This window comes from Passer montanus, unplaced genomic scaffold (assembly GCF_014805655.1).
Source record: "Passer montanus isolate IOZ18808 unplaced genomic scaffold, ASM1480565v1 scaffold31, whole genome shotgun sequence".
NCBI lineage: Eukaryota > Metazoa > Chordata > Aves > Passeriformes > Passeridae > Passer > Passer montanus.
Genome location: NW_024367819.1, coordinates 9,221,747 through 9,244,366, shown reverse-complemented (window position 1 = coordinate 9,244,366; position 22,620 = coordinate 9,221,747). Strand labels below are relative to the sequence as shown.

The window sequence follows — 22,620 nt, the reverse complement described above, 5'->3', positions numbered from 1 at the left end:
AGAGGGAGAGGAGAGGAGAGGAGAGGAGAGGAGAGGAGAGGAGAGGAGACAATGTTGCAAGAAAGGGCATTGACACGGATAGCCCAGGGAGCTTCTGGAATCTCCTTCCTTGGAGATATTCAAAAGCCAACCAGACCTGTTGGCTGGTTCTGGGAGGCCCAGCAAGCATTGGACCAGATGACCATCAGAAACCCCTGCCAACTTCAAGTGTTCTGTGATTCTGTCCTAACTAATTTATGTATTTTATTGATATTTCTCTTTATCTCTGGCACTCCTCATGTACGTCCATGTTAACACCTGACCAAATGCAGACTTACTAATTCCCTGGAGTGTTATTCCAAAATACCATAATTATAAATTTCAAAGAATTCACTTCCACATTCCACTTGGCAGTGTGAATTGCCACTACCATGTGGGAGCATAGTTGTCATCTGCAAAAAGGGCACAATGTAAGAGGTATAACAGTCAAAATGGGTATGACTACCCCTAATCAGGATTCCAGCCCAAAGATAAAGCTTTTTGTTTCAGGAATTTGCTGTTCAGAAGAGAGTTCTCACTGTTGGCTTCTGCACCTGTGAGCACTTAGCATTTTTGTAACTCAGGCGACACGTATTTCCATTTAACTACCTAGAAAGTGAAAAACAACATTAATGCAAATTATGGAATGTTCTAAGCATCTTGGTCTCCCAGAGTTTGCAAGATAGGATGTCCAGTGTTCTCCTTCTGTGTATCTCTGATAAAGCATGTATTTGATGAGAAAAGAATACAAAAACAAATTAAAGGCTGACAATGCACAACTGGCAATGTAAGCAATGGTAACACTGAAATGAGAATTTGCGCCTCAAAGCTGAAGGGGTCGATTTTCTAACTTCAAAGTGTTCATATTTATAAACTCAGTTATTATGCTTTAAAAACTTTTTAATAAAAACAAAAATATTTCAGTTTTTTGAAATATACTTTCACTTAGAACCATACTCCCTCTTTAGTGGGAGTAAGCTGATCCTTCTCCCACTCCGGTATTAGACCCCATTTCCCCTTTTGCTTTTGTTTTCACTTTACCTTTGATTCAAACAAATAAAAAAAATCTTTCACCTTTCACTACAAGTCAGTCAGACATTTTTTGACTGTCCTTACAATTTTCTGGTATCAGAACAGATCCTAGTTCCATAAAAGAAAAGAAAGTTCTTATACTGTCATGACAAAGAATGTTTGATCACTCTGCGAACACTGAGTGGGGTTTATTCAGTAGCTGACCAGGTTTGGAGCGTTCTGCAGCAAGGCAAAATGAGGTGAATCTTTTCAGTATTTAGTTAAAAAGATCCACTGAGTACATGAAAATTATCATTTTAAGAAGTTAATAACTCAGCTAACCTCATGCAGATGACAAGAGGATAACTTCCTCCACAAATTAGAGGTATTATCATTCTTCAGCAATGGTTTTCTTTATGGTGCAATACAAAAATTAATCCTCTAAACATATGAACTATTTCAAACAAAGCAGAGAGACATATTCATCACATGAGAAACTCTAGTTTTGCTGAGATTTTTTTCACTAATGTGCTATTTGTCCCAGACATTAATATATCTAAGTCTCATATTGTAAAAAGTTTGATTTTTTAAGTCTTATATCCAGAGAGAAAAATAAACAAACAAAACTACAAAACTGTAATTCAGTATCATCAACCTCCTCCAGCTCACTGTGTCAGACATATTCAGGAGAAGTGGCAGGACCTGACTGAAACAGCTGTCCTGTTCTCAAGTATTGTAAAAAAATTCCTTTCTGTTCTCCACTCTGGCTCACATCTCAGAGGGTTTTCTTATTTCTTTTTTTTCAGATCACCTATATCTCTGAAAAGCGTACATAGCTTCTTTAAAATTTAAAACAGGGTGGAAATATTAGGGTAAGTTTTTATCCTTATTGCCTAATTATGTCACCTTTTAAAACCATTTTCTTTCCTTTGAGGGATGATTCCTTTGATTTAATGTGTGAGCAACAGCAGCTAATTACTTTTATCTACTATGTCTAGATAAAACAGAGAAACAGATAGCAAAATAAGTTAACAGATAAAAAATCGATAGAATAATGCTTGTAAGTACAAAACATATCAGAACTTCTATCTTAAATGGGAAATTTAAAGGGACTTAATTCGCACTTATATGTCCTTAGGAAAACTTCCTACTCTTTTAAGTCTTTTTTCATGAATCTCGCTCCCAAGAGATACCAGTAAGAGGAACAGCTTCAAAGTGTACATGAAATAACAAAAGAAACTATACAACATGGCTGTCAAATTTATGTCTATTTTATGTAACTAAGGAATGTCAAAAATCAGATACGACTACACATCTTCATCTCCTTTTCCTCCCAAATCTCTGTCTAAATTAAAGTCATTTTAGATGCCACTATTGAAAAATTACATAAATTTTAAAGTAGGTATTAGGTATTTCATTTGACAGGGCCCTTTCAGACTGTCACACGGCAAATAGCAGAGCTGGATAATATATTTTGTCATCTTGTCTCTAGAAGTATACCTTACATCTCAATTTCAGCAGAGAATGAATGTTTTGTCTGTTAATCCCAGTAGGCACCAGCTCACATCTCTAAAACTTCACATGATTTCTCCCAGCACTGCTAAAACTGGCAATTTTGTCCAGGAAGGAGATTCAGGAATTAAATTAAACTGGTTCATTTGAAGACTCTTGATGCCACTTACCCTATTGAGTCAGCACTCTCTGCAAAAACGTTCAACAGCTTCTGGCTTCTCCTGACTGATTCTTATTTTCCTCTGTGTTGTCACATCACTTTTTTTTACCAAATGTAAATGACAGGTAGCAGAGTGTGTCTCCTGCAAGGCACACATTTGGCAGTGATGCTACACTTCAGCAATGAGCTTTGACTGACTACTAACAGAACTGTAAGTGACCTCACTCTAAAGCAAGTCAGTAAAAGTCAGGTTATTTCTTCAGCTATATAATAATTATCATCAAGTAGGCCATAAAAATTGTCCTACTTCAGTAATATACTTCAGTTATATTTGAGATGATTTATTGAGTCAGAAAATAAGGCAGAATTGAACAGAATGCAGAGCAAAATATGTTAAAAATCCCATAGACTTTTAGACTAAAAAGACTTTATGAGTGTTGCAAAGGAAAAAAAACCAAAAACAACCCCCTAAGTTTAAAAGCTGAACATCATTAATTTCAAAGAGATTTTAAATTTCCTTTGAGGGGGAGAATATAGTCTCATATGAATATGAAAGTGCTAATCAGGTATCCTTTTGAGCTGTAACATTTTATTCATACAATATATACAAATGCAAGAGGTGCATCTTCTAAGACTGTCCAATAAACATTTTTCTGTCTTATACACAGCATTTCAAAGAACTGAGTGTCCTGATAATTTCAATAATTTCTACTGAAATATCCATGCCTATATAGTCCCAGTTACCACCAAATGTGACCTGACACTTTGTATATCAGGGGTCACCACCTTATTTTGCAGAAGACAGGTTCATCACTGCAAATCCAAACAGAAAAGTGAAGCTATAAGCCTGTCTCATGTTCCAGGTGCATGGCTCTATCCATTCCTGAATGAATATGTGCATGTGATACCAGACAAAGGTAACTATCAGTGTTTTCATTACTACCGGTGTTGCAGCTATATACATATATACATATGTGCAATGAAGAACAGGCATATAAAGATACAGAAGAATGATCCAGAAGAAGATAAGTGGTAGGGACACAACTTACAAAATCCCAAGTATCTCAAGCTAAGATGTCAAATATTCAGAATACTGCTTAAACCTCACCTGAATGGGTAGAAAATCAAATCCTTTAATCATTTTGGACACTGAGCAGACTACCACTGCTTCCTCTTATATTAATTTTTGTAGCATAGTCCAAATATATTTAGATACAATTCAATCTTGCAACATTACTGAAAATACCAACCTTAAACCACAAGGTTACTCCATCAAATCCAGAACCAAAAAATTGTGTTTAAAAGTTGTTTATATCACACAATTCACTGAATGTTGATGCTTCTGAGTAACTATATATGGATCAAATATGAAAGAAAACTTTCAGAGCATCCTGTCGACACCCTCCCTTCAGATACTTATATACATTCATAAATCTCATCTCAGTGTTCTCCTCTCAAGGCTGAACATGTCCAACTCACCTCACAAAGAGATGCTTCAGACCCTACTCATCTTTGCTTCCCTTCACTGCACACACTCCAGGAACTCCATGTCTGTCTTGTCCTGAGGAGTCCAGAACTGCACAGAGCACTCCAGACCTCACCAGAGTACTGGGGCAGGATCACCTCCCTAGAGCTGCTGGCAGTGCTCTTCCCAGTGCACCACAGGACACCATTGGCCTTCCTGGCCCACAGGATACACATCTGGCTCATGGATAACTTGTCCAGTAGGACCCCAGGTCCTTCTCTGCAGAGCTGCTTTCCAGCCTGGGATTATTCTTCTCCAGGGGCAGGATCTGCACTTGCCTTTGTTGAATTTCAGAAGGTTCCTCTCCACCCATCTCTCCAGCCTGTCAAGGTCCCTCTGAAGGGCTGCACAGACTTCTGGAGTACCAGCCACCCCTCCAGATTTGATGTCAGAGAACTTGCTGAGGAGACATCTGCCCCTTTTGCCAAGTCACTGATGAAAAGTTAAGCAATGCTGGGACCAGTACTGACCCTTAGGTGACACCAGTAGGCCTCCAACTAGACTGTGACACTGATTACAGTCCTCTGAGAGCTGGCACTCACTGTCCACTTATGCAACCCCCACTTCCTAAACTTGCCTGTAAGCATCTACATTTACTAACAGTAAACACACTGAACTTAGAATTCCTGAAGCTTTTGATATTTTTAAAGCAACAAAATTAATTACATAATGATATATGAAAACCACAGGATTGTTTTAAATTTTTCTTTCTTCTTTCTTAGGTCATTTTTTTTGTTTAAAATAATATCCTACTAATAAAATCTGAATTACAAATATGTACTCAAGTCTATCTGGTTTACTTACATCCTTGCAAATAAATGCAAAAAACATTTTTCTTTCCCTCATAAGGCTACTTCAAGAAATAAAATTGGAGCAAGCTGTAAAATTCTTATTTGACAAAAATATCTGCTTACAACACAATACATACATATATACATACACAGATCACACTTTGAAGAGTTGCCACTAAATATTTCAAGGGCAGAAAAATGTAAATGAACAGTTTGTCTCTGATGCATTTTTCTGGACAGACACTTTCTGCAAAAGCTTTCATTTTCACAGAGGCAGAAAGGGTCAAGCTATTCCCTCTGCAGTATGGGACTAATATTCTACTACTTTTGAGTGTGAAAAACTTAAAACTGTGCTTATTTCATAATTCTGCTGACTTTAATAATGTCCATAACTTGACACCTACTGAAGATAACTTTTCAGTGTATCTAATACCCAAAAAAAGAAATTTTAATACATGCCATTTTTAATACATGCTTATAATCTAGACTTGTAGACAGGAGTATGGTTTATCCCCATCTGGGAAATTTATGAGGACTCTGAATCTGGAATATTGCTCTGGAATCACTAATTCAGTCCTCATGTGGTTCTGACATTATAATGCAGATTTCTCATATTTAAACTGGAATAAAGCCTGCATATTTTGAAATCAGGAAATCCACCTGAATATCCAAAAATAAATACTTTGGAATGATTATTTTTAAACAGCAATTTCAATTCCATTTATTGGCAAGCTCTTCTGGACACATGAACACCAAGCAATGGTTTAGACCACATAGTTATGCTTGTTATTAGCTTATACAGTATCAGTATATAGGAATAATTATTTTACTATTTAATGTTATAGAGTGTTTATTACCAGAAAAACAGGTTCCTACTGAGTGTGACGGTACTTCTGAGGATGCAAAATCTGCAGCTAGGGCAAAATAAAGGAATGCGAAACTGGCTAAAATATTTAAATCAATAAGTTCTAGGAGTGAAATAAAGTATATTGTTTTCTTCTATTAGCTAATTCAGTACCCTTTTCAGCACTATGCTGATAAGAGTTTTCTTGTGTATGTACACATTGCTGAGCTGATGGCTCACAAAGACACCACAATAAGAATAAAGAAGTTCAAAGAGCAAAAGGTTAGTTATACCAGAATAGCTATGATAACATTACTTAACAAGACAAACTTGTGACCCACTAGTATCTTAGGCATACATTGTAAAAAAAAAAACCAAAAAAAAACCAAAACAAAACTCAAAAATTTCCAGAAGTTAGTAGGGTTTTTTTATGTCAGAGAAGTCACTATTTGTACAGCTTTTAGCAGATGGCACTATTTATTTACTTAGACATAACATCAGAGCAAGATTAGTTTTCAAGCCTTTCAAGTGTGTGAAACCTATCTTCCACCAGAAATACCAATCCTTGACCCTTGCTTGGTAAGATTTTAAAGAACATTGGGCTGATACAGACATTTGTTGTCCTTTCAGAACTAATGCACTGAAAATGCCAGTACAAAGTATAACTTTGACAAATTTGCCTCAGAATAAATCACTGCCATCCAGAGTTGCTTTTGAAGGCTACAGCTGCCAACAAAAGAAAGCTGACTGTTTGTTTCAGGAAAGCGAGTCTCTACCTCCATACTACAGATCTTACTCCTTATTATGGATGCATAGAACCTTCAAAGTGAAACATAGAAACTGAAATTTTAGAGAGTTTAAGTTATCTTATGATAATTATTCTGTTTATCTCACATTATAGTTAATTAGCAGATATTTAAAAGTCACTTGTGCTTCATGCTTGGCCTACCCAACTCTGAAGAAGTAGAGGGAGATGGAGAATTAATCTGTGAAAACAGTTCCAGTGAATATCATTGATGGACTTCTGTAAAAGTTTGATAAATGTGTGAATTGCAATACCCAGGTGACAATAACCTGGCCAAACCTTAAGGATTTTCCCTAATGAGAAATGAATTTAGGGAACTGCTCTGCTGCTTCCTGCACCTTGAAGATGGCAGGGTTTCTTTGAGAACTGTTTTTCCAAAGTACTGGCACATCCTAAATTACTTTTCTCTAGCTGACTCTCAAAAATCAGCACAATTACGACAGGATATTCAAAGCTATTCAGACATTAGCAGAAGTCTGCATGAGATACCTGCCACCTGCCCGCCCATGGAAACTGGCAATCCAAATAACTGGCATGGGCAACAAATGAATGATGGAAACATCAGGGCATAATTGAAAGTGCGAGCAACCTAAACTATGGGTGTGACAACAGGTTTTGCCAGTGGTAAGGTCTGCTGTCACAGCAATAAGTGCAGAAAAACACACTTAAAACACACAAAAAACCCCCAAACAAACAAACAAAAACCACTAAGAAACAAACCCAAACAAAACAAAAAAACCCCCCCAAAAATTAAAAAAAAACCAAACAACAAAAAACCCACCAAAATCTAAAACCCCCCCAAAAAAACAAAAAAAAACAAGCAAAGGAAAAGAAGCCCAAAAAATTCATCTCCAAATATACTTTCAAGAGCCTTTGTTAACAGTGTTTAGAGGAGTAGACTAATGACTGGATTGTGCTGAAGCAGATGGAGTATCTGTCAGAGCAGCAGCAGGTCACAGGGCTCCTCCACCACTGAAAAGTGTTGGAGGAACAAACTTATGATGTGCAGAGCATATTAGAGATTACTAAGGAGACATAATAAATTGCAAATAAAAGCAACAACCACATGCTTTAGAGGCTACTGTGGGAAGATGAAAAAAAGGAATAATGAAAAACAATTAAGATGGACAATCTCAAGAAAATTATCTTGATATTGAGATATTAGCTCATGAAAGAGTCTGCTCAAAAGAGGGACTGAAGTTGTATTGTCTGAAAGGTCAGCAAGAAACCTCAACAAAAAGATTAGATAAGATTAGGCACTGAGCACTGCCATTTACACAAAAAGAGCAGGTGAGGAAGCACGTCTTCAACATTTTGACTTTTTAAGGCTGTTATTCATACACAAGCATGCCCTATTCCTCAATAATTATGTGAAGTGGATACTGAAGAGCACACGTCCTTGATCTGGGGAAGAGACTCGTTATCACTGGTGGAATTTCAGAATGAAGCTTTTCATTCTTAGGGCTAAATATGATAAATGTGAATACATAAATAAAAATAATACAAAAAAATCCCAAAACCCAATATGCTCCAAGGCATTACCTTAGATAAGGTTTATTCATTATTCTGTTTACCCATTGCTACAGTATATAAGTAATAGTTTGCAACATAATAGAAGAATGTGGGTATTAAAGCACCCAGAAATCCAATGACCAAGTTTAAGAAGTTTCAATGCCTGGAGAAATGTATAGCCCCAAGTAATGTACTTATACTCTGTAGAAAGAAAAAAAAAAAAAAGAAATCCAGCATAAGCCAGGAAAAAAATTTGTCAAACCAAAAGTAAATTATAGGTGAGAGAAAGATTACATCTGCATTCTCCAAATAACCTGAGTCCCCAATGATAGATGACAAGGAAATTCCTTTTTCTGTCTGGATCACATCTGTAAATCCTCTCTTTTTTCACAAAACAGAGCTAGAATTGATGGTGAACTCTTTAACCAAGAAGAAAGCAAGGATGGTAAGTCTTTTGGTGCAATGAATATTTAATTACTACAAGAGAAGTCATACAACTACAAAAGACATGATTGAAAAACCCCACAAGGAATCATTTTATCTCCTTTTAAATAAGTCATTCCAATGGAAGATGAGACTTCCTATACCTCTGGGCAGAGGAATAAATTATCATTTGAGCAGTATTTGAGGCATTTAACTACCGTTCTCAGTAAAATGCGAAAGGCACCACTCTTTTGTTTTGTTTTCTTTTGTTCTAAAAGAATTTTTAGAAATTAGACAATTACAGCCCACTGCTCAAACAGGGAGAGGAATGAATAGCCTGCAGCCATGCATGGGGTTTGTAATTTGAAACAGTCCTACCCTGCAGGATCAGAAGCATGTTTGGGCTTTGCAGCTGGAATAAAAAATTGACATGCTTTGGGAATTGTCCTGAGAGAAGCAGAGGTGCCAGGGACCTTGGGGATTCACACCTCATTAAAAACAAAATGAGGCACCAGCCTTGAGATGTCCAAAGTGGACTAGAGGCTTGGTATAAACACTCACCACCACACACCCTTTTTCAACTGTCTGAACCAAGGAAAGATGAAATTTCCAAGGAAACTGAAATTATTTGGCCACTAAACCAACAAAATGCCTGCTTTATGTGACTTGCCCATATAAAACTTTTCCCTGAAGTAAGCTTTGAAGGACTTCCAACGAGGCTCCAAGTGTTCTTCTATTTCAATATAAAATGTCAAAAAATATGCTACATAAGACAGCATAAACAAAAAATGGGGTGGTAAAAAACTGTACAAGGTAGAATTCTTCCCTTCCCTGGTCTACTTGTATTCTAGGGCACACCTCTACCTTCAGTCTTGTTTTCAACCCAGTAGCCTTTCACTGGCTTCCTGCATGGTACCAATCCCCATGGTGAGCCAGGTCCCTTGGAAACGTCCTTCCACTGTCACCAAGCCACAGCTTTACTAAACCTGTGTCCTGTGGTCACTTCCCTGCTGTGACCAACTGCGTGGTCCCTGTGATGGCCAGAAATGTCTCTACCTGTGAATGGTCACGCTGCCTTTCATGGGAGGTGTAATATCTCTGCTGCACAAATAATGTCTCTGTGAGCCTGAGTGTAGCAGCCAAGAGAGGCAACTGGCAGCATTTCCCCCTCCTTTAACAGACCAACTTTTCAGAGGAATGTGTGTTAAACAAGGTGAAGCTAAAACAAGCTAAAAAACCAAACACATGCCTCTGTCACAGTTCTCAAAACCTCATGACTGGTTCAGTGCCTGTCCGATGTAACAAAACAATTGTACTGAATTACCAGGACCACATAACAAAGGGAAGGTACAACTCACTAGATGAAATTGACAATCTCTTATAGCACGTTTTGCAACCCAGATTTATTTTCAGATAGCCTACTGAAAAAGCTGTGTGCTTTAAATCCCTTAACTATCATAATACATACTTTTAGTAGCACATTTACATTTATTGCAATTTGCTGATCCAACACTACCTTTAAATAGCCACTTTTCCAAGTACTCTTGATTCTCATTTCATCCAACCCAATTTGTTTCTGAATTCACACAGATATTGTTTATTCAGTTATAAAACAGCTTAAAGGAAAACCCAGAAAAAAAACCCTACATTCGTTCAAGTCACAAGCTTTAAATATATTAAACCAGCAGGTATATTGCACTTTACCAGAGAACTGTTTTCTATATAAAACATTTCTTACTGTTTCACTTCACAATTCAAAATCTGCATAATGACACTTCAATTCCTCAAGAGCCTCATCTGGTCCTAACAAGTTAGTACTAGTAGTCAGAGGCACTTTTGATAAACAGTGTACACAGGAAGTCATTGTTGAGAGAGACAATTAATTTGGATTCCTACTTGCAGTCATTTATCCTTCCCATTTTTCTGTAACCCCCTGCACATATTTTTTTCCAGTCAAATAAAGCTAGCTGATTCTTCATACCTGTATGTTTTGTAAAAGAGACATCTCTTCAGGGGGACCTTAATCACATGTTCCTGAAGGCCCACAAAAAGGACACTCTGGCTGTGCAGGATCTGAAGGCTCCTGATGGGCTCTCGCTGACTTTTTGGCAAGAGTTCAATTTCCTCAAGCAGGCAGCTGCTTGAAGTCTGGTTCACTGGGGCAAGTACTTTCTTAATAGTGCCATAGTCTGAAAAGACAAGAGGAAAATTAGTTACTAAAAATCACACTAGCAATTCTACTTGCTTGGTGTCATTCCGTGAAAAAATCTTTGTGTTGGATGTTTTCAATGAAGTCTCAGAATGCAGGATGATTTTGACTGAAGTTTCCTTATGTATTATAGTACAGCTAAATGAACTTAGAAAACTTTAAAGTCTGTTTTCATGTGATGCAATACATTAAAAAAAAGGAAAATAATAAAAAAGTTATTCATGCAGAATAGCCTTCACAGCAGTAGTCACAAAACAACAAGGTTTCAAAGTCTGGCTTTGAAAATCATTGATAAATGCACATTCATACTAAGGGTTACTGACTTCAGTCTACAGGATTGTCCTACACGTCACTATATTTAAAGCAGTTTTAAAGGCATTAAATTCCATAATTTCCCCAGTTTGTTTTAGTATTCTTTGTGTTAAAAATTATGGAGTTTAGATATGTATCACATTCATTTAATAAAGCACATGTATATGAGTATGTGCAAGTTTTGAGTCTAAGTGAATATGAATGAATGAGCTGAACCTCTTCTTACTTATCCTGATTTTAACCTCTGAAACATAACTTTTAGCATTCACTCTTCACTTCTATTCTTAATGTGATTTCTCAGGAAAGACAGTAATGCATTGAAAACCAGTGTCACAGTATATGATAACATTCATGACTCACTCTTGCAAAGTTTTAAAATAATTTAAAAATACCAAAGTACATTTGTTCTGAACACAAAGGACCACATTCTCACACTGATAAATATCTGAGGAAGACACAGCACTATGCAATCTTTTATGTGCCAGCAATAGGAAGTATTAAAGATCCAATACTGCAAACACACACGGAGATAAGCCCTGAAGTCTGGGAAGACTTCCCTTTTGAGTTGGTAACAATGGCAAGGGGCATGTTTAGGAAGGTCTGTTCTGCAGTCCAGAAAATAGGGGGTTTGACATCACCAGCACAAGGCCAGAGGTTTGGCTCAGAGCTGGCAGTGCAGGCCCTCAGGATGTATCTGGCCCTGGCTTGGCAGGTAGTGGTTTTATCCATGGCAGGAAATACCTGGTGGCCACATGTCTGTGCCCCCCTACACCAGCTCCACCCTGGGAGCACCTGAGGCCAGGAGCTGGCACCCCTACCCAGCCACTGTACATGCCAGGGTAACTGGGCTGAGGGAGGGCAACATGACATTCCCAAACTTTGCTTGGGAAGTGGAAAGGAACAGCAAGTAAGCTGCTCTAAGAAAATACAAAAAAAAAGCAATGTCAAATAGACTCCAAAACTGAAGAGAAGAGGGAGAACCAAGATGATAGTAACTGTTTGCTGAGGGAGGGCAACATGACATTCCCAAACTTTGCTTGGGAAGTGGAGAGGAACAGCAAGTAAGCAGCTCTAAGAAAATACAAAAAAAAGCAACCTCAAATAGACTCCAAAACTGAAGAGAAGATGATAGTAACTGTTAAAAGCTCCTTGTTTTTCTGAGAAAGACTGAGTATTCAATCATGAGATCTGAAGTAGTACTGGAAGGGAGAGCATACACCAAATAGCAAGGGAAGTTAATAGGATATTTATGCATAAGATACAACATTACAGAATATAATTCTATCAAACAGTCAAAATTAATTAGATAAATGATAAATTATTAGCTGAGTATATAATATGGATTCCTCTTAGTCCATAGATCCAAATTTTGATCATACCAAATCATGTATGCATGTTAAAATCTGCCTAACCTCTCAAGTTTTAATATAATCACTTCATGCACCTGTTTACATTTTTCCCCTTTTTTGATATAAACATGCTTGACCATTTAATAGGAAAATATCTTCCAGTAAAGTACAATTTTAATTTTTATTAACCTGTTTGATAATAAAAAATCTAATTTGACGGTCACTTTTTTTCCCAAACAACCTAAAACAGACTTATATTCAAAACCTAATTAAATTGTTGCCAACAGTCAGTTTTGTCCCACAATTAAGCAATAAGCAGCACAGCTCAACAACATAGCAAGTAAACCTAATTAAATTGTTGCCAACAGTCAGTTTTGTCCCACAAATAAGCAGTACAGCTCAACAACATAACAAGCAGTGTTCCACCGATGATTACTGGATGCAAAATCTTGACTATAATTACACCAAGTTTCATGGTCAAAATATGGTCTGAGGCATGCCCCAAAATTTCAGTGCCTGTATGTCCCTGTTTTGACTGAGGCAGAATTAATTGTCCTCACATTGACTGGTTTTGGGCTGTGTTTTAGGTTTGTGCTAAGCACAGGGCTGATAATACAGAGATGTTTTTGTTATTGCTGGCTTCTTGATCAGAACCAAGGCCTTTTCAGCTCCTCATACTGCCATCCTGGAGAGGAGGTTAGGGGTGCTTGGGAGTCTGGGAGGAGACACAGCCAGGACAGGTAACCACAAGTGACCAAAGGGATATTCCATATGACATCACATTCAGTTATAAAGTGGGAGAAGAAGGAAGAAGAGGAAGATATTTGGAGTTATGGCATTTGTCTTCCCAAGTCACCATTACACCTGATATGGCCCTGCTCTCCTGGACATGGCTGAACACCTCCCTATCCATGAGAAAGAGTCAATTAATAGTAAATTGGTTTGCTTTGTTTGTGTGTGTGGCTTTTTCTTTTCCTATTAAACTGTCTTTATCTCAACCCATGTGTCTTTTTCCAATTCTCACCCTGATCATGCTGAGGGGAGGAGGGGAGAGGAGGGGAGAGGAGGGAAAAGGAGGGGAGGGGCTGCGTGGTACTTGGAGGCTGGCTGGGCTTAAACCACAACACTATGTTAATTACTGAGTGAAAGATGAATAATGTCTTTTGAGCATAGAAGTTGGAAAAATATACTAAGAAGAAGAAGGATCAGTGAGATCATTTTACAGATGTAAATTAATTGATATTGCTTTATAGATCAGTCAGTGCAACTCTATATCATATGCTTAACTGGCAGACAACAGATTCAGTGTGATTCATGACACATTGTATTTGGCGTGTCACAGTTTTCCTGCATGAGACAAAAATCAGGTACGCACACATTCAGCATGTGCTTCTTCTACAGAGCAATATTTCTTCCTACCACTGTGCTGGGTCTGGCATCTACAGACTGAATCATTTGCCATCACCTTCCCCAAGAGAAGAAAAAGCACATGACTGCAGGCCTCCCTCCCCAATGCCTACATAGACATTCAATTTAGAAATACAGCTTTGGACAGGAGAATATGATCAAACACAAACTTTGTGTTTCTTGTGGCTCATTTATTATAGATGGCAAACTTACAGTTCTTTTTATTCAAGTGTATGACCTGGAGTTCATGGTTACAGCAACATGCCATCCCAGAAAGAAATAAAATATTCTCAGTTTGAGAACTGCAGCACTAATGCCTTCCCCAAGACATCTGCCATTGTTCTTGTTCTTCCTTCTTATCTTGGCATACATTCATCATTCCTCATATTTCCTTTTGCTCTCTTTCAGCATCTCCCAAAGCATTCCTTTTTTCATTTGTTGTATGAGAGGATTAGCACTCAGAAATGTTGAAAGTCACAATTGACTGAGCTTCAATTGAAGAAACAGGGCCTGAGATCCCACAGATTACCAGGAAGAAACACTGCTCTTCTCAGGAGCAATGTGGGTCATATGCAAACTCAACAAAAAGGAATAGAATGTTACCTGAGATCTGCCTCAATAAACTTCCCTGCTTCTGACTTCTGTAACCTATCTTCTCTGCCTTCAATTCCTACTGTGTATGACTTTGATTTTGCAAGGACCACTTCGGAGGCCAAACTAGGGTGAGGATCTGGTTTCACTCCACAACTTTGAGACAGGCACAGATTGAATTTGTGTTTTGCTCACCCGTCTATGGTACGTAGTAGGGTGTGTAGATATCCTTAAAATATACTAACATGCAACATAGCTATATCAGATTTCCTTACAAGGAAAATCATAACCAGTGCTTTCAAAAGCCAGGTGTTCTGCTCCCATGTTTCCAATTCTACTACAATGTGCGCAACATTATGCAAAGCCTCCAGCAAAGATTTCCTAAAGATCTTGTAGAAGTGCTGTCTTCAAAAGTGTGGTCTGTCTGGCTATTTTCACACCACAGTTGCAAAGCAAAATAGGGTGTAAAAAACAGTAGGGAAAAATAAGTCTGGAACATGGCTCTAGGGCATGGAGTTTTTCAGACCTGTCATAATCTTTCAAGTGAAGATTTAGTTATATAATCAAACTAAGTGTCCACTTCTGCCAAGAAACAGCTGAGAAGGATAGTAACCACAGAGCATCTTAACAGATGTAACTTTATTGCCACGGACACAGGGAAAGCTGCAGTTTCATCACAAATGTCAAGCCTGAGCCTGACAATCATTTAAGAATTCAAATGAATGGCATCTTTGCATCTGACTGTAAGCAAGACATACTAAGATAGATCCAGACACCTGACAGCCTTTGTTTAAGGGTGGCTAACTACATAGAGGAGTAGTAAAGGATAATGACATTGGCCAGAATGAGTAAATAATGTGTTTTGTTAGCTTGTACTGCAATAGTCTCAAAGAGACTTGTAAAACCAGCAACTTAACATTAGAAATCCAATCACTGCGAATGAAGAGAAAAATTCTTGTTGAAATATTGCTATGTAATGTGTAGGAGACTATGAAGAACTGCATGGAAAACCTGGGATGGTGTTTTAGAGAACATGCTTAGAAGCAACAAAGTCTGTAATTTACAAAATAATAACTGGACAAAATAAAAGGATGATTTCTAAAAGTGAAAAATAAAATTTAAGATGTAAGAGGTGTAAATCATAGCCAGCAATGGAAAACACTGCAAGAGTGCAGCTGGAATCATTATAATATCTTTGGTGCTACCTGCAAAGCGAAAAAGAAAATGAACATACAAAACAAACAGCAGCTGCAACAATCTAATAAATTCATAATTCCCTGAGTTTCCCAACAGAAATAAAACCACTCATGGAAGCTTTAGCAAATTCTTGCTATAGAGAAGAATAAATATTTACATGAGCTGTTATGTTTACAAAATATTGCTGCTTTCTTCAAGCCAACAAATCATAATAAGGCAGTATAGAAGTAAGTGCATTTCACTTAGTCAAAAGAAGAGAAAAAATCTTCACCCATTCCTTTTTGAGAGGGAACCACTTTCAATCTTAACTCTTGCCATAGTACCTTGGAGAGTGTGTTGGTCTCCAGAAAGCAACTGAACCGGCACCAGGAGACAGAATCCAAACCAATGGTTTTCAGAAGAGAAGCCTACAGTATAATCTTTTGTTAATGTAGCTAAAAATCACTGCTGTCTTCTAAACTATATGAGTTGTAAGCAAAATAAACTAATAATAGTCTCAAGTATCTCTTCAGGACAGCTGTATGCCTACATTTAAGACTTAACAAATATTCCTGCAGTTTCTGAGCACAACAAGGTGCCTTTGAAAATCCAAAAATCCCTTTACATATACCAAGAAGCACCTCAAGAAACAGCAAAATCTACTGTAAATTATAAACTGTAAATGTAACTATGGGTCTGTTTTTCAAAATTACCACAAAACATTCTTCAGAATACTACTACATCTTAAGCAGATGGAAGGATTGGGTCATTGTGATGGAAAGGGGCTGTCAACACAACACACAGATGCTAAAGCAACATTTGCAACTTCAGGAGATGCTTGTAGCTAAACTTCAATAAGATCCACCTGTGCAAGAAGTACTCTACTCTCTATGTCATAACATGTGAAAACAGACTCATTGATAAATTTAAAAATCTGGCAGCACAATGACCATGGAGTTTAATAGATGGAGACTTGAGAGAATACATTTTAAAGTGTAGCTGAAACAAATATGAACTATGTATATTTTCAAGAAGTATAATTTGAAATAGACTTTGGGAAATTATATTCAGTAAGTACTTTAATTTTATCCATTATATACCGGTTTTACATATTATTAGTTGTATATAAATTATTTTTCCCATTGGAAAATAAAAGCATTAAGACAGTATTAAGACTGTTGAAATTAAAGGAAAAAATCTGTTAATGTTAAACACATTGTAAATAATATCCCTATGTACATATAAACAGTGGTTATAATAATCATATAACATTTGTATTAAACACCATAGAAACAACAACAAAAAAATAGGGCATTAGGTTCATCTTCAAGGCAGAGGTCGTTCAGAATAATAAATTGAAATACCAAATATAAAACTGATTAACCAAATGTGTAATAGCAAAAAACTCAAAGAATGTGCAAGGTAATGATTGACAACCATTCAGCCACCATGAAAAAATGGATCATCAATATTTGCTTTCCTCCACCACAGGAACTGGAAAAAGCCCTACCGTGAAGCAGAATGTGCATTTGGCTAACAGCAGAAAATCATTCCAATGAACAGAAAGTATCAGGTTGCATAAGGGCTTTAGTGTGCTCGACGCAGAAAAAAAGATGCAGGAACAGCAAATGCAGCAGCTGGTTCAGCCTAAAAAGGGGAAGCCCAGGACTTATGATTTAGCAATCTGTGTAACATCAAAAAAGATACATACGGTACACAGAATGCAATGGGGTTTAAATCCTACTCTTCTCCACCCTTTATAAAAATAACTTTAAAATTAGTCAAATCATCAGTAGAATGTGGATAATTAAAGCTTTGGCCATTATCTGTTTTCGCACGGGGGGGGGGTACAATTATGTTTAAAGGAAGGGTATGTTTAGAAGACAAATAATACAACCATGTTCTGTAACTTCAGGGCTTTTTACCTTCAGTTTTCTCAGATACATACTTATATTTGAGATACAAGAATACATTTTTAAGTCATGCTCCAGTCTAAAGGATAAGGGATATATTGAGCTTCAACTATTCTTTAAAAATGAAATATATACTATGGGTAAGCATAGAACTTCTACAATGTTTAAAAAACAAAAATAGCAGAGTTTGATTTTAAAATTCCCACCTTAATTTAATTTTTTTTATTTAATTTTTAAAATATTTTTATATGCATATTCATTAACTCTTTAGGGAAAAGAATGAACCTCAAAATGAATATGTAATTGTTATACTTCATCAAGATACAGATTTTAATTTATTTACAAATTTCTGTTTATTTTCAGAGCTGTTTTATGTTCGTGTCTCCATCTGAAACCTGTTTGAATGATCTGATTAGCGTGACAGTAATTTATTCTTTATTTCTACTTTTAATACATTTTCATGGTGTAATAAAACATATAGATGTGATTTTTATACAAGTATGAGACAAAAATGGAGGTTAAAAATCTGAATGTTCTTTTTGTGGGTTTAACAGAGAATGAAATGTGATAAGCTTATGAATCATTTAAACCATAAACCACTGTGATTTTCTTACTATTACAGGTTATTATCATCGTGATGACAACAAGGCAAGGGTGGATATTAAGAGAAATAAAGTGCATTTAGTAGGTCAAAAAAGCAATTATGTAACTGTCTAACAAAACCTCCTATGAAATACTGTGGCTGGAAACAGAAAACAAAATCATTTTGTTGCATTTCCCTGAGAAATGTTGCAAATTGTTCTTCCCCAAAATGGCTAAAAAAAATGTTGGTTACATTTTTTTTTAGCCCTTTTGGGGCAGAACACTTGCAGGAAACAGAAAAGCTTAAGATTTCCATTATTCAGGTCTCTTAGCTTTTCTTACTCCGTTACAGGATACTTGAAGGAAAAAAAAGTATGCAAGAGATCTGGAAAACTCATAAATCATTGCTCATTGACATCTAATTAAATTTCAGTAAATTAAATTAAATGATGTAATTAAAAAAAATATGCTACATTCTGGGACTTGAAACATCTTGCACTTTCTTCATGTGAGACCTTAGTACAAAATCATGAATATTTTTGGTGTGGGAGTTTTTGCCCCCATGCAAAGCAAAATACAGGCATAAAAACATCTCTGTTCTAGGCGTGTTACAGGAAGAAAACCAGGGTGTGTCAGTTTTTTATCATTCCAGAATTTAAAACAAATCATTCTTTTACCATGCTCAATATCAAAGGGTTTTGCATTTCAGAGGTTGTGTAGTACTGCTATTGCTAGAGGACAACAAAAATCCGAGGATCTTTGGCCATATGACAGCACTGAATTTTACAGCTTAAAAGCTTTTAGCAAAGTCCATGGTCATTGCTGCTCTGCTGGTATATTATTACATAGAGAAGTTAATAAAAATTAGCAGGAAAGTTAAGACTTTAAGAAAAAGCAACTACTAATGGAATTAAATTTCCTGCTTTGTGTCAAACTATATGCAATACTAAGCATCTCAAAATGGGACATTCAGTTTTCCAGTGTCTTGGTAATTAGAAAGGAAAAAAAAAAGATGTGTTGAAAAGGTACATGCATAATTTAATATATTTATTAAAAGCTAATTTTAAATTGCATAAAAACAGCTATACCACACAGTGCTTAGTGTATTAATGGTTTCAAACATCAAATAGCTGCTTAACATAGGAAATGGAAAAGGTTTGACTCTTTTCCAGAAGAGAGCTTTGGAATCAGTAGAAGAAAAACACAGAAAAACTCTATATTAAATTATGCTTTTGGGGTAAGACCCCAAATATTTCTGCAATCTGGTGCAGGTTTGTTTTTCAATTCTTGGATGCAAGGACAGCAGTTTTTGACCGATAGTCTATAAAAACAAGCACACATAATATTTTAGATTTATGTTCTTTATCTTTGGCTCTGACTCCTTCATATTCCCTCTTTCCTATTATATTTCAAGTAAATCTTGATGTTCCTCCTTATAGTATTGGAAATTCTTTTAAATCAACACTAAAATGAGATACATTTTTGATAATGCTTGTCAACAAAGGAGGTCTGATGGTCCATTACACATCCCCAGACATCCATGTGGGGGAGAGAATTTAACTAATTTGTCCATTATTAAGAATCTGAAAGGAGCAATTTTAGCCAAAAACTATTTGCATACCTGCTAAAATTATTAGCAAGATTCTTAATGCCCCAGTGGCTATTCCAAGAAAAATTCAGTTGTACCTCTTCAACTAGAGGACTTTCTCATGGTTGTATGTCAAAATGTAATATATATTTATTTTATGAAGGGAATATTTATTCTATTCTTTCTACACAGAAATTTGAACTGTTGACTTTAAGAAGCTTTTCAATAAAAAAGTGTTGATCTAGGTACTAGTTATTAAAAAATAAAGACCTTTCTTCAAAGTCATGTGTCTGGAAGGACAGAAAGAACATACAAATTAATGACATATGCAGTCCAATAATGATTGCAGAACAAATTCCCTCTCTAAAAAATGAGTAAAATAAAATTCTAAAAAAATTGTTTCTATTTGAAAATGGAACAATTTTGGGATGTATCTATCAATGGAAATCTGGAGAATCACCATCTCAATCCTCTCTTTAGGAAACTCTTCTCCAGAGGAAAAGTTTGTAAGCAGTCAACAATTTTTAGAATACTTCTGCCCTTGTAGATTAAAATTGCCATGTGTTACAGTGTCTCAAAAGCATCAAGGATATAGTCAGGGTGCAGTTGAATTAGCAAAGCTTTCTTCCAGTAGCTACCATACAAAGAGTAAAATACCTTTGTCTGTGCCTTTAGCACAGACAATATCGCAAAGCTTTCTTCCAGTAGCTACCATACAAAGAGTAAAATACCTGCCTTTAGCACAGACAATATTCACTGCTACATTAAGTAAAACATTATAAATTGGTACAAATAACATTCCCAGTAGTAGGATTTCCAATAAATCAGAAAGTTTAGAAAATAGGGCACTTTGTGTACCATTTCTCAGCAGCCATTTCACGCCCAAATTGGAATTTAACTCTAGCTCCAGTCAGACTCATTCAGAAATCTTTCAAATAGAGAATTCAAACTCTTAAGGGAAATTCAGATCTACGTAAGACTAAGATACATAGCAACTGGCAGCTAAACCAAGCAGTATGCCTTGTTTTGGAAGACTGTTTCTACAAAGTTGAAGAATTTCTAAGACTTCTCCTAAGTCCTCAAACTGGAGCTTCTAACTCTTCAATCTTCTGGAAAAGACTAAGCAAAACCTATACTAAATAACAAGTACACGCTGAATTGCATGTCTCAGCCACCACATCAATTATGTCTGTTTTTTCACAAAAAAAAAAATTAAAATTTCTCAGATTATTAGATGGATTCTCATGTACTCTAGTGGCAAAGTTTTACCCTTCCTAGATCTAAATCAGACGTTTTTTCTTGCCTGACCAAAAAGAAGTCATTTCAACAATCTCAAAACATATATATTTTTAATGAATCACTCTCACTGACCCATCTTTATCTACTATTTATCTTCTATTTCCATTCTTATAGATTTTTCAGGTTGCTAAAGATAAGCCTTAGAGCTGAGATAGAAATTCATAACATTTTGTCTGTCTTGAAGATTGATTACCCATAACAGTTCATGCACTCCACTTAGAAGTAACATGTGTCTGTAGAATACCTATAAGAAAATACTATGGCTATGGCAGCTACAGTTTCTTAACAGACTATAATTGATAAGAAAACATTTATGAATATTTCATTCTCTGATACATTCCTTTTACCTGCTGAGGTAAATCATTATCTGTTTTTAAGACTTCATGAAGGGGTATCTTTTATCTACCTTTTATTTGCAATCTCATCTAATTATTTTTCAAGTATAAATGTTTTAGTAAAGAACAAATAAACCATAATATATCACAAATACAATTTTTAAATTAAACAATTTTGAGACTTGTGAAATCTAGATTTAATTGCCAACTTTCTTTCTCTCGATTTTGTGTGTGAAAGTATGAAAGAACAGTATTCTGAAAAATAACACCACCTAAAGTGAAAAAAATTAAAACTTGAAACTTCACTTCCTGTTTTATTTAACTATAACAATATCTAATCACAAATATTTTAACAGGTACATTTCCCTACTGAAACATCTTTTGTTATGCTGTTTGCTTGGCCACTGATTTGATTCCATGAGAAATTCAAAACCAGTGACAGGTAGGTACTTTATTCTCCCTCAGTATTTAGGAGACAGTTGAACCAAAGACAGAGAAGTCCCAGTTCCAGCCAAGAAAAATCATGATTTTTTTTTATGTCCTGCAAGGAATAGGTGTCTTCCATGTCCTTAGGGATTTTTTTGGAAATTACTGCTTAATTAAAAAAGATATTGGAAAAAAAATAATAGTCCTTGGAACAAGGAACAAGGTGTAATCTCTTTAGCTGAATTCTCTATCTACTTGTTTTGATAGCTGCATGGCCACAGGAACTGTGTGTTCTGCGTGCACATTAAAACAGTGCCAGTGAGTGGGTTTGGGAGGGCTCCTGCCCACCCACAGCAGCTCCTTCTCTCCTGGATTAACCATTCAACAAGGAGGTGCAGGGAATGCCTTTGAGCTCTGAACATTATGAGGAATTAGACCTCAGCTCTACATACCCCCCCCAAAGATGCTGCTGCCATCCTCATGATGTCAGCAGCAGACTGACCCTCCTGTTTTGTGCTGATGTGTTTATTGCAGAGAATAATCCCTGAGAAATGCATCCAGTTTTCTCAATGCATAGGTACTTGATCATGTCTTTATACAGAGTATCACCATTTCTAACCCCTTCAGGAAGCTATATTAAAATGTGAATAACAATATATTAATTATTGCCACTGGTTCAAGAAATGCAATTTAAGCAGAGAAGATATAGTTAAAACTACAGCATAAAATCTTCAGATGAGGCTTTAATGAATTGAGGGAAAAAAAGCTGTTTCTCAGGACTTGGCAAAGAGATGATGGACAAGAATTTCAAGCTTGGCTCTAGTACCTCACA

At 36.3% G+C, this 22,620-nt stretch overlaps 1 protein-coding gene across 5 annotated transcripts in view; it reads right to left on the bottom strand.

The window, feature by feature from the left end:
- Window positions 1-22,620, bottom strand: part of SEMA5A (semaphorin 5A) — a 315,764-nt gene that overhangs the window by 85,148 nt on the left and 207,996 nt on the right. For all 5 annotated transcript variants that reach the window (XM_039714857.1, XM_039714858.1, XM_039714856.1 and 2 more), the window contains one exon: window positions 10,583-10,790. In XM_039714857.1, coding sequence (XP_039570791.1) covers window positions 10,583-10,790 — 208 coding nt within the window. The remainder of the gene's footprint in view (window positions 1-10,582; window positions 10,791-22,620) is intronic.